The 17,780-nt window shown below is 49.9% G+C and overlaps 1 protein-coding gene and 2 long non-coding RNA genes across 3 annotated transcripts; 2 read left to right on the forward strand and 1 right to left on the reverse strand.

The window, feature by feature from the left end:
* Nucleotides 1–1,603: 1,603 nt before the first annotated feature.
* On the forward strand, nt 1,604–5,819 carry HOXD3 (homeobox D3). The gene is made up of 2 exons (XM_042949202.1): nt 1,604–2,152; nt 4,019–5,819. The coding sequence occupies exons 1-2, from the start codon at nt 1,612–1,614 to the stop codon at nt 4,774–4,776; spliced, it is 1,299 nt and encodes a 432-aa protein (XP_042805136.1). The 5' UTR covers nt 1,604–1,611; the 3' UTR covers nt 4,777–5,819.
* Nucleotides 5,820–6,233: 414 nt separating this feature from the next.
* Nucleotides 6,234–10,532, reverse strand: LOC122226282. Its single transcript, XR_006205553.1, has 3 exons — nt 10,444–10,532; nt 9,653–10,112; nt 6,234–9,345 (listed from the first exon to the last, which is right to left on the reverse strand). It is a non-coding gene; the product is annotated as an uncharacterized LOC122226282 (long non-coding RNA).
* Nucleotides 10,533–10,610: 78 nt separating this feature from the next.
* Nucleotides 10,611–11,545, forward strand: LOC122226281. The gene is made up of 2 exons (XR_006205552.1): nt 10,611–10,794; nt 10,993–11,545. It is a non-coding gene; the product is annotated as an uncharacterized LOC122226281 (long non-coding RNA).
* The last annotated feature ends 6,235 nt before the right edge of the window (nt 11,546–17,780 follow it).

The following is a 17,780-nucleotide window of genomic DNA, read 5'->3' on the forward strand; positions in this document are numbered from 1 at the left end:
TTGTAACAAAATGGGCAACAGTATTACCAAACAAAGGCTAATATAAAGGATTTTAAAAATTGGGTTAGGCTGTTTGGTGAAAGTGGAGGGGAAATGAGTGAATGGCAGAGTGGTTTTGGTACCAGTGGTCAAATCCTTTAGGCCACGTAAGTCGTCTAGACAATGTGGTCCATCATGATGACCATGATGGAAGCCCAGGGAGTTTTGAGGAAGGAAAGGTGCCTGAAAGAGGAGATCAAGAATTAAGACCAGGGAGCTGACCTATGAGTTTTCTTTATCAAGCACACAAAAGTGGTTGAATGCTATTAGTTATACTTTAACTCCTTAGGAGCCTTTCACAAGATGGGGGTGGAGTGGTTGACAAGGAAAACTTCCATCAAGAGTCAGAGGACACAAAAGGGAAGAATTTTTCTTAGTTTTTTTTTTTCTTCTTCTTCTTCTAAATCTGGGTCCATTCATCATGCCATGAGAGGTTCTCTCATTGGTTGTAGAGTGGGTGGAGGTGGGGTGCAGTGTATGATCCAGAGCAGAGGTCAATAATAATATCTGTTCACACAATTAGATGCAGGATAAAAATGATAAAGTTGTAACATGAAGCATTCTGCGTTTACCCATGCTCCATGCATTTCAAATTCTAAATCTCTTTACCAAGTTTCTAGTGGTATCCACTTAAAAGTAGTGGAGGACAAAGTAAAGAGTCTAGAAAAATGCAGATGAAAGAGAAGAAACATCTTTCTAACCTCAAAATAAGTTTGGGAGTCTTTAAGTGTTCTTGGTTTTTATCTCCTGGTAGATTTCACAGTGCTGACACACAGAGTTAACTGGGTGGATTCTCATCCCGGCACCAGAAAGTGGACTGTCTGGTCTCCATGAAAGATGCTGTGATTTTGAAACCAGGTGGGGGAGATACTTTTCTTCTTCTCCTCCTCCTTCTCCTCCTTCTCCTCCTTCTCCTCCTTCTTCTCCTTCTTCTCCTTCTCCTTCCTCCTCGTCCTCCTTCCTTTGAGAGTTCTGGCTGTTCTGAACTTTCTTTTCTCATCAAAACTGTGGGATGACCCAAAGATTGATTGATAGGTCCATTTAGTCACTCATTCAACAAGCATTTATTACACTTACTACATGTAGGGCACTGGGCTGGGTGTTAGGAATATATAGATGAATAAGACACAAGGAGCTCAAAGTCCAGTGGGAGAATCAGCCATTAAAATATATGTCCATAAGTGCTTTCCTATGCCATATCAAAAGCTATTTGACAATCTTGAAGAAAGAAAACATTATCTGGGTGGGGGTGGGGGAAGCCCCTTCTCTTGGATGGAGTTGAGCTAAAGAGTGGGAGTGGTCTTTTCATGTTTATAAGAAATTCCTTCTGACTTTTTCAAAGGTTCAAATAAGTTGAACTTCATAAAATCTCAGCTCCTTCCACTCTGAACTGGGTGGGCAGCAGAGAGCCTGGGCTAGCTAGTCCTTATATATTGACTGTCCTGTCAGTTACAGTCTCTCTGGGGCCTTTTGCTTTTCTTCTCCACAGGTCACCTGGTGCCTGTGGCTACCCCAGCCCTCTCGGGATTCGGCAGACAGTGGAGGTGGTGGTGAAGGAGACAGTGGTGGTCAATGTTATTTGAGCAGGGTCAACAGACCCTGGAACTTCCTGAGTGCACGATGCAGAAGGCTGCTTACTATGAAAACCCAGGACTCTTCGGAGGCTACGGCTACAGCAAAGCCACCGACACTTATGGCTACGGCACTCCCCATCAGCCTTACCCACCCCCTGCCGCTGCCAACTCCCTGGACACTGATTACACGGGCTCCGCCTGTTCCATCCAGAGTTCCGCACCTCTGAGAGCCCCAGCCCACAAAGGAGCTGAACTTAACGGCAGCTGTATGCGTCCTGGCACTGGGAACAGCCAGGGTGGGGGGGGTGGCAGCCAGCCTCCCGGCCTGAACTCAGAGCAGCAGCCACCACAACCCCCTCCTCCACCACCAACCCTGCCCCCATCCTCGCCCACCAATCCCGGAGGTGGAGCGCCTGCCAAGAAGGCCAAGGGTGGGCCCAATGCTTCTGGCTCTTCAGCCACCATCAGCAAGCAGATCTTCCCCTGGATGAAAGAGTCCCGACAGAACTCCAAGCAGAAGAACGGCTGTGCCGCTGCAGGTAGCTCTCTGAGGGGGCTCATCCTGGGCTAAGTCTCCTCCCCCTCCCCCCCCCCCCCCTCCGCACTGAGCCCCAGAGGCTAGCTCAGGCTCATCTAGGAATCAAGAGACTGGGGGCTAGAAGCGCAACTTTGGAGGCCACATGTCTAAACTCCTACTCATGCAGGAATGTCCTTTCTTTTTAGTGTCCCTGATTGGACCCATGCCCTTACAGTGACAGGGTGTTCCATTCCGGGCTGCTGGTGCCATTGCTGGACAAGTCCCATAGTTATTAATAGATAGCTCTTCCATATATTGACCTAACATTTGTTTTCCTGGGTGGCTGGTCATAACTTGGCTCCTTCTCCCATCCAATAGCTCTTCGAAACCTGTGATTCCCCAAGCCTGGGTTTTTATGTATCTTACATCACACGAATCCCGTTCCCTTAAATTAATAAGAACTAAAGTCTGTGAAGGGCTATGTTAAGAACCATGGTAAGCGCTTTACAAGCACTATCTAATTTTCCAAAGAACCGTTTGAGGTAGGTATAGCCCCATTTTACAGATAAAGGGTTAGACAGTTGCGCAAGATCACAAAACCACAGAATGGGGCACTCGAATCCAACCGGAGCCTGCAACACAGCCAGACTCTACTTGGTCCACGCCAGCCCAGTTCTCCCCATCCCAGCAAATCCATAATGGGGAGGGGCATATCTTAAGGGAAGGGGATATGCTCTAAAACAAGAGCAGCCTTGGATTTCTCTCCCTGAAAAGGGAGACCCCAGAGTTGGGAAGAATCTTCTGTGGGTCTATTCAGGGTGGGCAGAAGAAGATGGGCAGGGCCAGGAGCTCTGAGGCCTACTGCCTCTCTCTGTTTAGCCTGCCTGGTCCCTAAAATTTTCTGGCCTCGTGTCGTTTGATGCAGTTTATCTTCAGATAGATGAATATGCTTCCAGGTCCAGGGCCAGTTTGAGGCATGGGATGTAACTACCTTGTTATCAAATCTCTGGTTTGCCTGCAACTCTCTGGGGCTGCTGCTCTTGGGGGAAAGTGCCTTCCAGCCTGTAAGCTCCTTCTCCTGCCCCTCCCTCCCAGCTGCAAGTCCAGGCCCCTCCCTCCCAGGAGAAATCCATTTGTGTAACCAAGGAGGGAGTGGACAAGCTGCAGAGAGGTGGCAGGGGTAGTGGAAACCAGTGTTCAGACTGCTGCTCCTAGCACTGCAATACTCAGAATGCACCCAGGCTGGCCTTGGAGCCCCTGAAACTCTGGAGAAGTATTTTTATGACTTATCACTTCCCTGGGTTTGGGTGCAGCTGAGCTGGGGTGAGGTGCCATGATCTCTACCCTCATTCCATGCTCCCTGGGGTGCCTTGCCCAGGAGCCAGCCCCTAAGCAAGGCAAGCTGGGGCTGCCTTCCTCCCCCAGCCCGGCAGAGGCTGGGAAGAGTATTCAGAGAAGTCTGTTCCTTCTTTAATGGGGGTTGGAAGAGGGGGGTAGGCCCTACCAGCTGCTACTAGTTTCTCATTAAACTCCTCCACAGCCTTAGCCTTAGGGACAGGATGATGGACTAGGCTGAAGGGGAGGGGGTGGCAGAGTGAATCGGACCTCAGAAGGCAGATGTGTGTGTGTGTGTGTGTGTGGCAGGGGCGGGGGGGGGTGGGGGTGGGGGGCTGGAGTTCAGGTGCAACTCATAGGTATGGCTGGGGCCTGTGAAGTCCCGATTGGAATCTTACGTCTCAGACGCCCCTCCCTCATTCCAGCCAGCATTAAGGTGGGACGAGAGGGGGAGGAAGAGGAGGGATCCAGGGAAGCACCCCGCTTTGGCCCTGGATGTCCTCCCCATCCCCCGCTCCCGCTCAGCGTCCTCTCTGTCTCCCTTCCTGCCCAGGAGAGAGCTGCGAGGATAAGAGCCCGCCGGGCCCAGCGTCCAAGCGGGTGCGCACGGCCTACACGAGTGCGCAGCTGGTGGAGTTGGAGAAGGAATTCCACTTCAACCGCTACTTGTGCCGGCCACGGCGCGTGGAGATGGCCAACCTGCTGAACCTCACCGAGCGCCAGATCAAGATCTGGTTCCAGAACCGGCGCATGAAGTACAAGAAGGACCAGAAGGCCAAGGGCATCCTGCACTCGCCAGCCGGTCAGTCCCCGGAGCGCAGCCCGCCTCTGGGCAGCGCCGCCGGCCACGTGGCCTACTCGGGCCAGCTGCCGCCCGTGCCCGGCCTGGCCTACGACGCGCCCTCGCCGCCCGCCTTCGCCAAATCTCAGCCCAACATGTACGGCCTGGCCGCCTACACGGCGCCGCTCAGCAGCTGCCTGCCACAGCAGAAGCGCTACGCGGCGCCCGAGTTCGAGCCCCACCCCATGGCCAGCAACGGCGGCGGCTTCGCCAGCGCCAACCTGCAGGGCAGCCCGGTGTACGTGGGGGGCAATTTCGTCGACTCCATGGCGCCCGCGTCCGGGCCCGTCTTCAACCTGGGCCACCTCTCGCATCCGTCTTCGGCCAGCGTGGACTACAGCTGCGCCGCGCAGATTCCCGGCAACCACCACCATGGACCGTGCGACCCTCATCCCACCTACACAGATCTCTCGGCCCACCACTCGTCTCAGGGACGCCTGCCCGAGGCCCCCAAACTGACGCATCTGTAGCGGCCGCCACCGGCCCGAACTCGCGGCGCAATTACCTCTCTTGCTTTGGTGGCGGGGGTGGCGGGCGGGGCCCGCGGGGCAGCTCTGTGACCCCCCCCTCCCTCGCTCTGGCCCGGTTGCCGCCTCCTGGGTCTCGGGCCAACAGCGGCCGAGGCGCAGGCGACTGGGCCTCCCCTCCAGGAGCTCCCTCCTTTGGGTGACTCGCCATAAATCAGCCGCAAGGATTGTCCTCTGTAACCCTGACAGTGCCATATACTGCGGACCGAGGGACTCTAATCTGGTAATGGTGTCCCGAAGGTAAGTCTGAGATCCACCGGCGGCGCGCTCTGCAGAGGGACCAGAGCCCGGACAGCCCCGGGCCTGGCCCGCGTCTAGCTTAGTTGCGGAGACCTTAATTTATATGCTCCTTCCCGTCCCGTAAGGATTGCATCGGACTCAACGACCGTATTTATTATTTGAAGCGAGTCATTTCGTTTCCCTGATTATTTATCCTCGTCTTAATGTATTTATGTGTATATTTGTAGAATTCTCCAGCCGAGCTTAGGAACGCGCTCCCAGGCCGCGGGGGCCACGTCTCACCTCTTTAGTCCCCTTGCTCTGAACTAGTTGAGAGAGTAGTTTTGAACAGTTGTAACCGTGGCTGGTGTTTGTAGTTGTAAAGGATTAAGACCGCAAATTGTCCTTCATGGGTATAGAGTCAGGCGGCCCCGTGGCGTGGCACGACACCCGTTACTCATTTCTCAACAGCCGCAGCCCTCACCACTCGACACAGTTTATTGATTTCAAATTGTCTGGTACTATTTGAACAAATATTTAGAATAAAAAAAAATTTCTCAGTCGGAAGTGTATCTGTGTTAATCAAGCACACTTGGAAGTAGATCGCTCTGCCTTTTATCTTTTGCACACTCCCAGCAGAAGGCCCCCGAATAGGCTGACTCTTTGATATATCTATTTTTCATTTATTTGGAATCTGGTATACGAATTGGTTCTGGGGATACTTGATTACATTGCAGCTATTGACATTGGTGGGGGGTGGAAATCTGAGGATGCAAACCCAGAAATGCCCCGGGGAGGAGGGGGGGATAATCTGGGTAGGGCTTTGTGCTGTGCCTGCTATGCTATTTCCACCACCTTCTTTTTAGACATAAATCGACTTTTTAAGGTTGCATTTACACTGGGGAGGCCAGCTCTCACGTTTCTGCGCTAATAAAAAATAAACTTTGAAAGAAAACTGACAATCAAAGACAAGACACAAGAAGTTGTAAGAAGAACTGAGCTCTGAAAAAGCTAAGGTGCACAAAAAGAAACGATCATTTGGAGACACGCACCTAAGCTTTTTCTCTAGGAAATGCTGTCAGGACTTTTTCCTTTATGATGGTTGGTGGTTCATTTCTCAAGTAAACAAACGTTCCCCACGATGTAAAGTAATAAAAGTTTAATTAATGGAACACAACAAGTATAAACACCTTGTTTATTCCGGTTTCTTTGTACAACACGGGCAAAAATGTCTTCAAGAATTTATATCCACTTTGTAAATATTAGCCTGGCTTCGGCTAGGGGTGGACAATGTCCACCCGCTTCTCTAGGAGGAGACACTTGGAAAGGAAAGCGCCTTCAGATAAGGTTCAAGTCTTTTGTATTTCAGCAAAGTCAGCCCACGCATCTCTATTCGGTTTGACAAATAATACAGCTCCTACTACATCCCCCCGGTGACACGAGGTGAAATTCCCATTGTGTGGAAATAATTTAACTTCTAATCTTCTGGTGGAACAACAATCGTTTCTATTCGGATGTTTGTGTTTCGCTAAATAATGATAGCTCAAATAATATCTAGTTCCCTTGTTCCTTTGTTTTTAAAATGGCATGTTAGATCGGGGGGTGGTAGGGATTATCCTTTTGCAAAATTTCACTTTATCTGAGCAGGTTTAGAGTATACATGTTGTACAAGTGTATCAACAGAATAAATGACTTCAACTGAAGGGATATTTTACCCATTTGCAAGGTTTAAAATTGTTTTCTATGAAATTTGCATCCATAGGCAGAATTTCTAATTGTCTTGTGAGAAATTATTTTTTAAGCTATTAGGGAAGTCAAAGAAGAGCTTGCTGCCTTGCAGGGATTACAACAACCTTTCTTAACTGGCTAAATATTAAATAGATGAATTATCAGGCTGTTTAGATTCAGCCCGGTTTTCCCTCATCTCCTCTTCCTACCATAAATAATAATAAAAATACATAATGCATTATGGCTCCAGGCGTTTTCCAGCGCGGTGTGTTACCGCAGGAGTATCTGCTGAGTCTGCGGGTGTCTGCAAGGCCCCAAGTGTCATCTGCGGCTTAGGTCTCATGGATTAGACTTTAAACGGTGTCTAGGCCGGCTGACATCAGCTTCCTCTCACACTGATGCTCCAGAGAGGTGCGGGGTCGGGGGCTCCCTCTCCGGACAGTTACCCGGAGGCACCCCTCTCTAACGGGGTGGGGGAGTTCGCTTGGGACAAATTGACTTTCTCTCACCTTTGGTGACAGGTTTCCCCGAGGCTTCCTAGAATGGCTTGGATTCTTTCCTGCCCTCGGCGTGTCATGTGATGGGCACACTCCGCCGCTCCTGGCGCGGGGAGGAGGGCGCGGTGGCGAGTCTGGGGAGGCGCTTCCCGCGCGGCCGCCGGCCAGGGCGAGAGGAGGGCCTGCAGCACAGCCATTTAAAACTTCATAAATTATAAACAAGCCGCCTTGGCCTTCGCCATAAATTCTGCTCCTTTTGAGCCCGCAATTAGTGTTAGGAAGCACCGGAGTCTAAACACAACCAAACGCCCTCTGAAGGGCCCAACTGCCCAAGGTTGCAAACCTTTATTTATTTCCCAGTACCACCCCCCTCTGCACCCCGAGGTCTGCGCATACAGTCGCCTCCTCCCCCGCCAGCGGTACACTCGGTTGGGTTCCCGCTCGGCGAGGGAAGGTCACAATAGCTGCTCTATCGGCGGAGGCGCCCGCCTCCTCCCTCCCGGGCCTCGGGAAAGCAGAAAGAAGAGCGTGGGGGAGGGGAGCACCGGCTGGGCAATGGCGCTCTGGGCCCAGGCCTCTCCTTCCCGGGGAAGTGGGGGGAGTGTGTGACCTGGAGCGGGAAGGGGCAAGCTGGCAGGAGAAGGAAACCTCCACCCCAGCCCGTGACTTTTGCCCGAGACGGCCGCACGGGGTACAATGGGGGAGCGCACAAGGCCTCGACTGTCCGGCGCTAGGTTGAGGGCGCCGAGCAAGCCGGGCTTCCAGGAGCGGCTTCGCCTTTGTGTGCGCAGCTTCCCCAAGGGCTCCGCGTCGTGAAAGGCCTCACAATGGCACTGTTGGGCCTACGCCTGGAGGTGGGGAAGGGCCGGGCCTCGCTTTGGGCATTGGTCTCTGGGAGGTTTACCCCGTTTGCTGCTCCAGAGGAGGAAGTGGCTCTCTGGCTCAGGCTTTGACCAGCTCGGCTTTTTTTTTTTTTTCCTATAGAGGCGGCGGGGAGGGCTGGGGGAGGGGAGGGATCAGCGAGGTTGTGGGGGATCATCCTGAGGCCTGAAGAAAGGGTCCATGGATGGGGGTGGCAGCGGTTTGGGAGCCCCTGGTTGTTCTGTCCAGGCAATCAAATGTTAATTACAGCTGGGTAGAGAAGGGCTGCAAAAATGGCCCGCAGTAGAATGGGAGGTGGGAGTGGGAAAAGATTTAGCCATAAGGAGACCTTGCCGTGGCTACCAGGAGAAACTCAGGCCCAGCCAGGAGTGGGATAAGAAGACCCAACTGAGCTAGCCAGGGGTACGGGGACGTGGCAGAGGAAAGGTCTGAAGAGCAGTCCTGGCCCCTGGAAAGGCGGTAAGAAAGGGCGATTAAGTAAATGTTCTGCCTCCTGGCTTTCAGACCTCAGCCTCATCCCGGGACCTGACAGAGAAAAATCCGCCTCTGATGGAATCATTAAGTTAACCATCCATTTGTACCATTTCTTTGTACAGGCTTTCAAATGAGAGAGAATGATAGAATATAGAGTGAGTACTTTCCCCCTGGTGCAGCCCCAAGCCTAGTCCCTATCACAGACACATCAGCCAAATCGGTTTCCCAGGCCCCAGAGGGTGCTAACCTTGCGGAACTGGATTTTTTGGATTTCTATCTGTAAGGAGTATTAAAAGACAGTAATTACCTATACTAGCTTCCCATTTCTTCTCTCTCCCCCATTCTGTACAAGCCAACCCACCCTTGAGTGAAGTGCATCTTCTCAGCCATAAGTCTTGGGAGCCTAGGCTCTCCATCTGTTGAGGTTTGTTCATTAGGGAGGGACAAGGGGATGTGTGTGGGTGTATGTTTGAATAACAAAGAAGAAACCCAACATTCTAATGAAAAGTGTTCCTCTGCTTGACCTGGAGGAGCCAGAAGCTTGTTTACACGGTCAGTGTTCAAGGGACAGTCACAGGCCTGTTTGCTTTTATCCTGAGGATTAGTTGAAACTTTCTCTCCCAGTAAAGAACTGGTTAATCCCAGTTACAGATCCAGGAAGGTCCTCTTCATCTGGGAGTTCTTGGTGTTACTTTGGTCCTTCTTTCAGAAACTGTAAGGGAAAAAAAGGGGGGGGGGATGAAGAGAAGTTTGTGAGTATTAAATAAAAATAAAAAGAGGGGCAGGAGGCCCCAGTTCCCACAGGCCTACAGCCTCACCACTTTAGGGCGCTGTGCCTTCCCAGAGAGGATATAGCTACCGGTGAGCAGACTTCTCCCTAGACCTTTGGACACAGTTGAGACACAGTTGAGACTGAGTCACCAGCCATACCCTCCACCATCTCTGAGCACTGGCTCACTCTTGCAGAGGGCCCGGATGGAGAGGAAAAACGACTGGGTAGGTGAATCCTCTGTACTTACAGCATTGTTGGTACTGGTGGTGGTGAAGATCATCACAGAGGGTGAAATTTTAGTTTTCACTGTTCCCCTCTCTTCTGGTGCCCTACACATGCCCTTATCCTTGGGGCCCAAAGTTGGTACCAAATGGATTTACACACCTGGCCCAAAGTCCACGCCTAAACACCTCCCTCAGGTCTCATAACCACCTTGGCAAGTTGGAATGGTACAAGGGGAATTCAAGGACCCACTTTCAGGCCAGGTGCAGCCTGAAGCACAGTGAACAAAAGTTTCCTTCCACACATGAAGAAGAGGAAATGTAAATGGATGTCCAATCATTTGCAGTAGCAGAAGCAGGTGAAAGGTCCCTAGGAGATTTGCAAGGTGGGCAATAGTAGGTAAATCCTCTTGTCCTAGATCTTGTGGCAAAATATCTTGACTGGTTCCTATGGCTAGTCTGGATCAATTTATGGAAGAATAGTATCTGGAAAATAATGAAAATGGGATGTTTACATCAGTAAGAGTCCAAGGAGGAGACTTAGGATTCGTGGAGAACAGATGAAGTGTTTTTACTGGGAAAGCAGGCCTAAAATCAGGCCAAGAGGACCTGTTGGGCCTCGGCCTTTCTGAAAGAGGGGAGAAGAGCCTAGCTGCCTTAGGAGGAGACCAGGGAGAAGGCCTTTTGATGGCTCTATTGTTCCAAGCGCTTGCCCTACAAATACCACATCCCTCCCTGTCTCTTCCGCAAGGGCAGAGCGGGAAACTGGGTCGGTCGGTTGGGCCGAGCTCGAAGTAGCTACAGCGCTGGCACCAACCTCTCGGCCCCTTCTGCGGCCCCTTGGGGCGGCAACGGCGCGCCATTCCCGTCGCAGGCCCGAAACACACAAAGGAAGCCCCCACCCGTCCTCAGATGTGGGGACACTCTGGGGAGGAGGCTGGCGTGGACCCCGAGTCTGAGCACCTCCCTCCCCCGCGGGGAACAATAGCCGCCGCCTCCCCGGGGCGGCCGGGCGATAGTGCGGCACAAAGGCCGGCTCCGGGCCGCGCCACCATGTGACGCGCGCGCTCGTTCCGCGCTCTCCGGCCTGCAGCCGGGCGCAGTCAGCAGAGAGCCGGAGCGGCCAGGCTGCCTCAATCCACCTGGCACACTTTCCGAAAGACAAACGGTGAGTTAATCACCCAACCGGCTGGCGGCCGCGTCCCCTCTTGCCGGCGAGGAGGCCTGGGGAGGGGCGGGGGGGGGGGGCTTGGGTGAAGGATTTCTCAGTGTGTGTCGAGGGTCGGGGGGGGGGGGGGTGGTGGCGGGAGAGGTTAGTCCTATTAAGAATTCATCAATCACCCGGTGTGCACTTTTCACTCGACAGCGGTTCCTCCTACTTCAGAGCAAGTCTGGGCCAGCTGGGAGCCGACCAGAAACCGCAAGCAGAGGAGACACCGGCACCCGGGGTGAGCGCTCACGGAGGGCGCGACCCGCTGCCCCACGCTCTGCGGCGCGAGGCCGGACACCCCCCCACTCCCTGTCCTCCCGGCCGCCTGCCGGCCCCGCCTCCGGACCCCTTGCAGCCCACAGTTCTCCCAAGGGGCGGCCCCCGCGCCCGCCCCAGACGCACGGAGACTGTATACCCTGCCCCCCCTCCGGCTCCCCGCCCCCCGTCACACCCTTAGCGCAGCTGTACCCCTGGAAAGGGAAGAGGAAAATCCCAGGTTTTGCAGACACTATGTAAGAGTCTTAAAAAAAAAAAAAAGATTCCCAGGGGACTAGAATTCAGGGACGGGGCGGAGCTAGTTTAGTTCTCTTATTTACCTGCAGGAGTCATTTATTTGGAAGGAAGCAAGGGTATCCCTGTTAAACTTGGAACTAAACCTGAATGCCATATAAAAAGAACAATAAAAATACACGTAAAATGCCAACCTTAATAATGATACGCCTCTCCTCTCTTTTCAAGTGTGAAGGAAGGACTGGAGTATTTTTACTTCAGCTCTTTTGGGGTTCATTTTAGAAATACCAGAAAGGGATAGACTGAAAACTGTAAGCGTTGGTGGAGGGAGAGAGAAGGAGGTCATTAGCATTAGAGCTGTTTGCAGCAGGAGGTCATGGGTAAAGTGGGTGGTGAAGCGTTCTTATGGTGGTGCTTGTAGTCCTCGGTAAGTTCTAAGAAAGTTTCAGGCTACCCCCTCTTTTACCCTCTTTTTGAGTGACATCAGCTGAGAAATTTCTGACGTTAGTTAAAAGTTGTTGCCTCAGCCTATAGGAAAGAGCCCCTGAAAGACAAAATCCCAGCTCCTCCCTCCCTGTCTTCTCTCTCAGCATCCTCTCAGGTGGAAATTAACTTGCTTTGGAGAGATGTTCCACTATCATTTTACTTTAGATAGATATAAGCTGTAGCATTAAGTCTTGCACAGTGTCCTGAATTCTTTAAGCAATTACAATACTGGTCCTCTTGTCCTTGGGTCAGAGTCTCTCTCTCCTTGCCTTTCAGCAATACCTGCTGAACAGCTCCTGTGTGCACTGTGCTGGGCTCTGAGATCTAAAAATGGGTCACTAATAGTGTATGCCTTTTGATCTACTGGGGAAGAAAAAGAATCCTAAAACGGTGTGACAGACGCTAGAACAGAAGTGTGGCCTAAAGGTTCCTGGAATAAAGAGAAGGAGCCACTAACACAAGTGGAGTGTCAGAAAAGGCTTCTCAGAGGAGGTGAATTTTGATTCCTGAAGTATGAGCTTTTTAGGTCTAGGAAGGAGGGACATACTCGGTGGAAAGAGCAGCACATGCAAGCAGGGAGGGAAGAAAGAACAAGGTCTAGACCTGGAACAAAGAGAGTTTGGAGTAGAGCATCTGGCTGGCAAAAGAGGTTGTATGAGGTCCGTGGAAAGGAGTCTGGAATTAATCTGCAGGCAGTGAGAGGCCACTGAAGTTTTTAAACTGGGACATGACGTTATCTATTTGGAAAGCTTGCTCTTTGGGAGGGATGCTGTGTCTGACTGGAGGAGGGATAGGAGGCAAGAAGGAAAGAAGAAGGGGAAGCTGCTGCAATAATCCAGCCTAGGGAGAGGAACTATAAGGTAACGAGGATGAAGAGGGAAGACATTTAGGAGGACAAATTCACAGGACTTGCTGACAGTTGGACAAGTGAAAGAGGAGTTATGGATGTTAATCCCTAGGCTTCTATTTAGAGGCCCTGATTGGGTGGCCAGGTCATTCACCAAAATGAATACAGGAAGGGGAAAAAAGATTTTGCAGGGGGAAACTAAGGACTTCCGTTTTAGGTCTACACTGTATTTTCTGTTTTGCTGATACATTGTATGACCCTAAACAATTCACTTAATCTTTCTGGCCTTCAGTTTCATCTTCAGTGAAACAGTCAATAGATATCTACCTCATAAGTTTATCAGTAAAGTTGCGTGCGTGCGTGCGTGTGTGTGTGTGTGTGTGTGTATCCTCACCAGGTCTAAATGAGAGTCACAGGCAAAGCTAAAACCAAGGGAAAACATCCTCTTACCCACACCATGCTGATCAATAACTTAGATCCTGGATGTCCAGTGAGAAATAAGTCTCAGGAAAATTAAAAACAACACCTACTGCTTCCCAGATATTGAATACAGGCTAATGCTTAGGACTAGGTCAGATCATATTGCTAATTAGAGCTCCTCTGCTTCCGGAGGGTACTCTCCAGGGACACATGCAGAAATGTGGTCTTGGTATCAGACCACTAAGGAGGAGGCCTCTTAGCAGATGTCGGAAAGCTTTTTTATATCCTGTGTCTTTCAGGGAATGCTTGAAGCCACCCACTCTCTCTGAATCTCCTTAGGCTTCCTCGGGGCACAGTGCAGTACAGGAAAGAGTGCTGAATGTCTGACCTTGGCCATTTACATTGGGTGTGATAACGACCAACAGTTTATCTTTTCTGTGTCGCCATTACCATTTGTAAACTAGAATTATGAAAGGATCAAACAAGATAAAAAAGAATGGCATTTTTGGAGATGCTATAAGGACAAGTAAAAGGTATTATTCTTTATTTATCAGACTGGCAAAAATAAAAACTTTTACTATCCCACTGACTTGGCAAGGGTATGAGGTAACAGGAATTCTCATATGTTGCTGGCAGAAGCATAAAGTGATTCACATCTAAGGAGAGCAATATGGCAATCTGCGTCAAGATTGCCAGCGCACATACTTTTGACTAAGTAATTCCATGTCTGGGGATTTTTCTAATAGGTTAAAAACTTGAACATGTGTTTGTAATGGGAAAACAATGAATAATAAGCGAAATATCCATTAATAGGGGGTTAGTTAAATAAATTGTGGTAGGTGTGTACAGCAGAACAGCATGAAGTTGTAAAAATAAGCCAGGAAGTTCTGTATGCATTTATAGGAAATGATCTTCAAGATACAACAGGGGAAAAAACATGGTGCGAGAGAGTCTGTCTGGTACACCATCATTTAAGCAAAAAAAAAAAAACAAAAACAAAAAACGGGGGATTTATAGATAGATAGAAACGTATAAGGTATCTCTGGAAAGATATGTAAGAAACTCTTAACTGGTGCCTATGTGAAGGAGAACTAGGTGATGGGAGAAAGATGCTCACTGCATACCACTGTGTACCCTTTGAATCTTGAACCATGTAAATTTCAATGTATACCCTATTTAAAAAATAAAGGAGAAAAAGATTAGTACAAGTGTAACCGACCTGGGTATACCTGTGTTCACACGGTCCTAAATTTGTACTATCCAGTTACATTAATGGAAAGACACCTCTGGTTTTGATCCCCCAGGGGTCAAGCTCAGCAGGAAATGAGGGGATCCTTAACCCTTGCGTGGTGGAGGGGGTGGGGACCCAGATCCACCTCTGCCTTCTCTTGTAGGAGTAGCTCAAGGTTGGGCCTTAGAAGTCTGGAGCACCAGTTCAGCAAATTGCAAAGGGAGGCCAGCAAGCCTCCCAGTCAGTCACACTGCCTGTGTGGCCTTCCAGAAACAAGGGTGTCTCCTTCAACACTGCTCTGCTTGCTCAGCATTGACCCTGCCACAGTGCAAAGGAGGGGCTGTTTTACTCTTTCCTCTTCGTACACTGTGGACAGGCAGCAGACTGTAGACAGCTGGGAGACCCAAGTTAGTTCCCTCATTTTTTGCAGGGTAGTTTTGTCTTTTTTTTTTTTTTTTTAATGTTTATTTATTTTTGAGAAAAAGAGAGAGACAGAGCAGGAGTGGGGGAGGGGCAGAGAGCGAGGGAGACAGAATCCAAAGCAGGCTTCAGGCTCTGAGCTGTCAGCACAGAGACCGATGCGGGGCTTGAACTCACAGACTGCAAGATCATGTCCTGAGCCAAAGTCAGACACCCAGCCGACTGAGCCACCCAGGCACCCCGATAGTTTTGTCTTTTAACCTCTGAGTAAAGTTACTCCCTCTTTGAAATGAGGGGTTCAATGTCACTCATCTCTAAGGGGCCTTCTTGCACTGACATTTTATGACATCTTGATCTTTAATCAAAGGAAGAGTTACAGCTTAGGCCAAGGGACATTTCATCCCCTCTGGCTCCCCGGAGCTCAGATGTTCATTCCAGACAATTTGGGAGAGGTGGAAGGAAAGAAGAGTTGGCTCCGCCCTCTTGAGACTCCTATTCCTACTCCTCCTTCCTTCTTTCCATTACCTCAGAACTACTCTACATTTTCTCTAAGAGACCGGGAGAGACAAACGCCTTTCACTTCCTACCTTACTGGCATCCCTAAAGCCAAGTTAGGAAGGTGACAAGGAGCGGAAGCCAGGTCTCTGCAAAGCACTATTTTATCAGCAAAACTTGGGAAAGTTCTACTGACTACTACTTAAGGATATTTTATAAAACTTCACCCCAACTAGACTTAGGCTGCCAAACCAAAATGTGAGAGCCATTTCACATTCTCTGCCCCTACCACCCAAGAGGCTTCTGGGCACTGTTCAGGTATAATGTTCCCACTAGCCATGAGCTCTCATGATGCTAGCCAAGGGCCCCTCCCACCGAATTACCGCTCTCTTCCCACATTGCCCACCCCAATTTCTGAGAGGCAGAAATTCTCAAAATATGGTTCCCAAGAACCCTGCTTGAGAATCACTCAAGAGGCTTATCACAACTCCTACTGGAGTCAGGCATACTAGATAAATATCTCTTGGGTGGGCTCAGGAACCTGCACTTTTAAAGAAGCTTCTATGCTGATTTCCACCCACATGAATTGGTTTTGGGAGCCGTTATCTAAAGATATCTTTTATCCGATATTAGTCATGGTAAAAACACACCATTCTGTCCATTTTTATTTCTGTCCAACAAACATTTCTTGTATGTTTACTGTGTGCCAGACAAGGGCTTGACCCATGAGCCTTTCATTCACAAAGCTCGCAGGGAAAGGCACAGCACTCCAAACTGTTTTCCTCAAGGAGGGTCCTGTTATCAGGCTTCTGATAGGTTTAGAATTCCTGTCCTTCACCCCCACTTCCATCATGGGATGACTGGATGACTGAAGGCTTCTGCAGAGAACTACAAATCTTGCTTGAGAGAAAAGCCCATCCCCCCACCATTCCTCCCCCCCCCCCCCCCCCTGCTTTTCACCCCAACAAGCAAGAGCCCTTCTACCCTTTGGGGCTGTGGAGCCAAGAGTCTGCATGTGCTCAAAGCGTCTCCAAGGGGTAACATGAAGAGGCTCGTGGAGAGGGGTTGCAAGAGGCTTCTTAGGAACAACTGTAAACATACAGAAGACCAGAGTGTCACCCTCCCTCACTTCTGTCTTCTGTCTGCAGGAGAAAAAAAAGTTTGTTGTTTGAATGAGAGACAAAGGTTGTCATGGGGGGTGGGGGTTTCAGGGTGGCTGCCCTGGTTAGCAGTATGGGAGAGATTTCAAAGCATTCCTACATCAAACACAACCTGGCAATCAGGCCCCTCTGCTGTCACCTCCTGCTGAGAACTCACAGCACCCGGACCCGGCAGGGCAAGTGACCCTTGGGAATTCATGACTTGAACAAGCAATAAAATTAGTAAGACATTTCTCCCATACTCTGTGAACATCTAGGAGACAAACTTTAAAGTTACTCAAATATCCTACGTTCACATCTTTCTGCATATAGCTCCTCCAATAATATCTTCCGATCTCTCCTTAGAGAACTGTAGATTCACATTCTTCTGGAGTAGATTTATAGCATAGTTGAGACCTGTGCCAGAAATGAATCCCTTGTTCCTTTGGTTTGAGAGTATCTTTTTTTGTGCAGCCTAGACCTCCCCTAACAAAATGTTCTTACACAGTAGGTCCTTGGGAAATGATGACTCTGAGTCTGAGATGACCAGAGTCTCGGCTCCAATATGAATAAGTCAAGGACCAGTCCAGGGGTTGAGATGGCAGCTCTTGGCCCCAAGGTGTAGGATATGCCAAAGCCTGAGAGGTTAAAGGGAGTAGAGAGAAGGACGAACAGAATGTAGCTCTCTGTACGCAATGATCATTGAACTGCAATTGGGTCTGAACGAATATTGAACACCCTCCTCCCGGCAACTCTCACTCATAGTTCTGAAAACAAAACAATACAATTTTAAGAAAAAAATCTCATTCCCTTTTAGGACATTTTCTTCCACCAGCGAAAGTTCAATCTCCAAAATTTTGCTTCAGAGAAACAGTGTAGACAGCTCATGGGTGGATCAAAGTCAATGCTTAATTGTGACAGGAAGGACCCAACCTTTGCCCCAAGTTCTTAGCAGCAGAAGCCTGGTCTCTGTTGCAATGAAGTTTGCCAAGGCACCTAGGCTGCCTATTTTCCCTGAAACCTTAGAGCAAAGGCCCTTAGTGTGATAAGTTTTGGTCAGATCTGCCGGGCAATTAGGCTTAGTTTTCTGTCCTACATCCTGAGTTGCAGCCTGCAGGATGCCTTCTCCAGAGAGGTTTACAAGGCCATCTTCCTTCTTGACCTGCTGGGGCTTCTGGGCCTAGGAGTTGTGATTAACCGAAAACCTTTCGAGAGAAAGACTGATTTAGACAGAGGTGTGCATGCTAGGTCACTATCCTGGTAAAAACTGGCTCTTAAAGTCTAGCCAGGGGTGCATGAGGTGTTATGTGAACTCAGCAGCATCTGGGTCGCTGATATTTTTGTATGGCCATCAGAGTTGGGGACAGCCAAAAAATGTTTCTACATATGAAGTCTC

This window comes from Panthera leo, chromosome C1 (assembly GCF_018350215.1).
Source record: "Panthera leo isolate Ple1 chromosome C1, P.leo_Ple1_pat1.1, whole genome shotgun sequence".
Taxonomy (NCBI): Eukaryota; Metazoa; Chordata; class Mammalia; order Carnivora; family Felidae; genus Panthera; species Panthera leo.

Excerpts from the sequence above, each read along its gene's own strand:
- HOXD3 (XM_042949202.1), top strand. The coding sequence starts at position 1,612 with ATGTTATTTGAGCAGGGTCAACAGACCCTGGAACTTCCTGAGTGCACG. Across the intron at positions 2,153-4,018 it reads GAACGGCTGTGCCGCTGCAG|GAGAGAGCTGCGAGGATAAG; the intron begins GTAGCTCTCTGA and ends CTTCCTGCCCAG.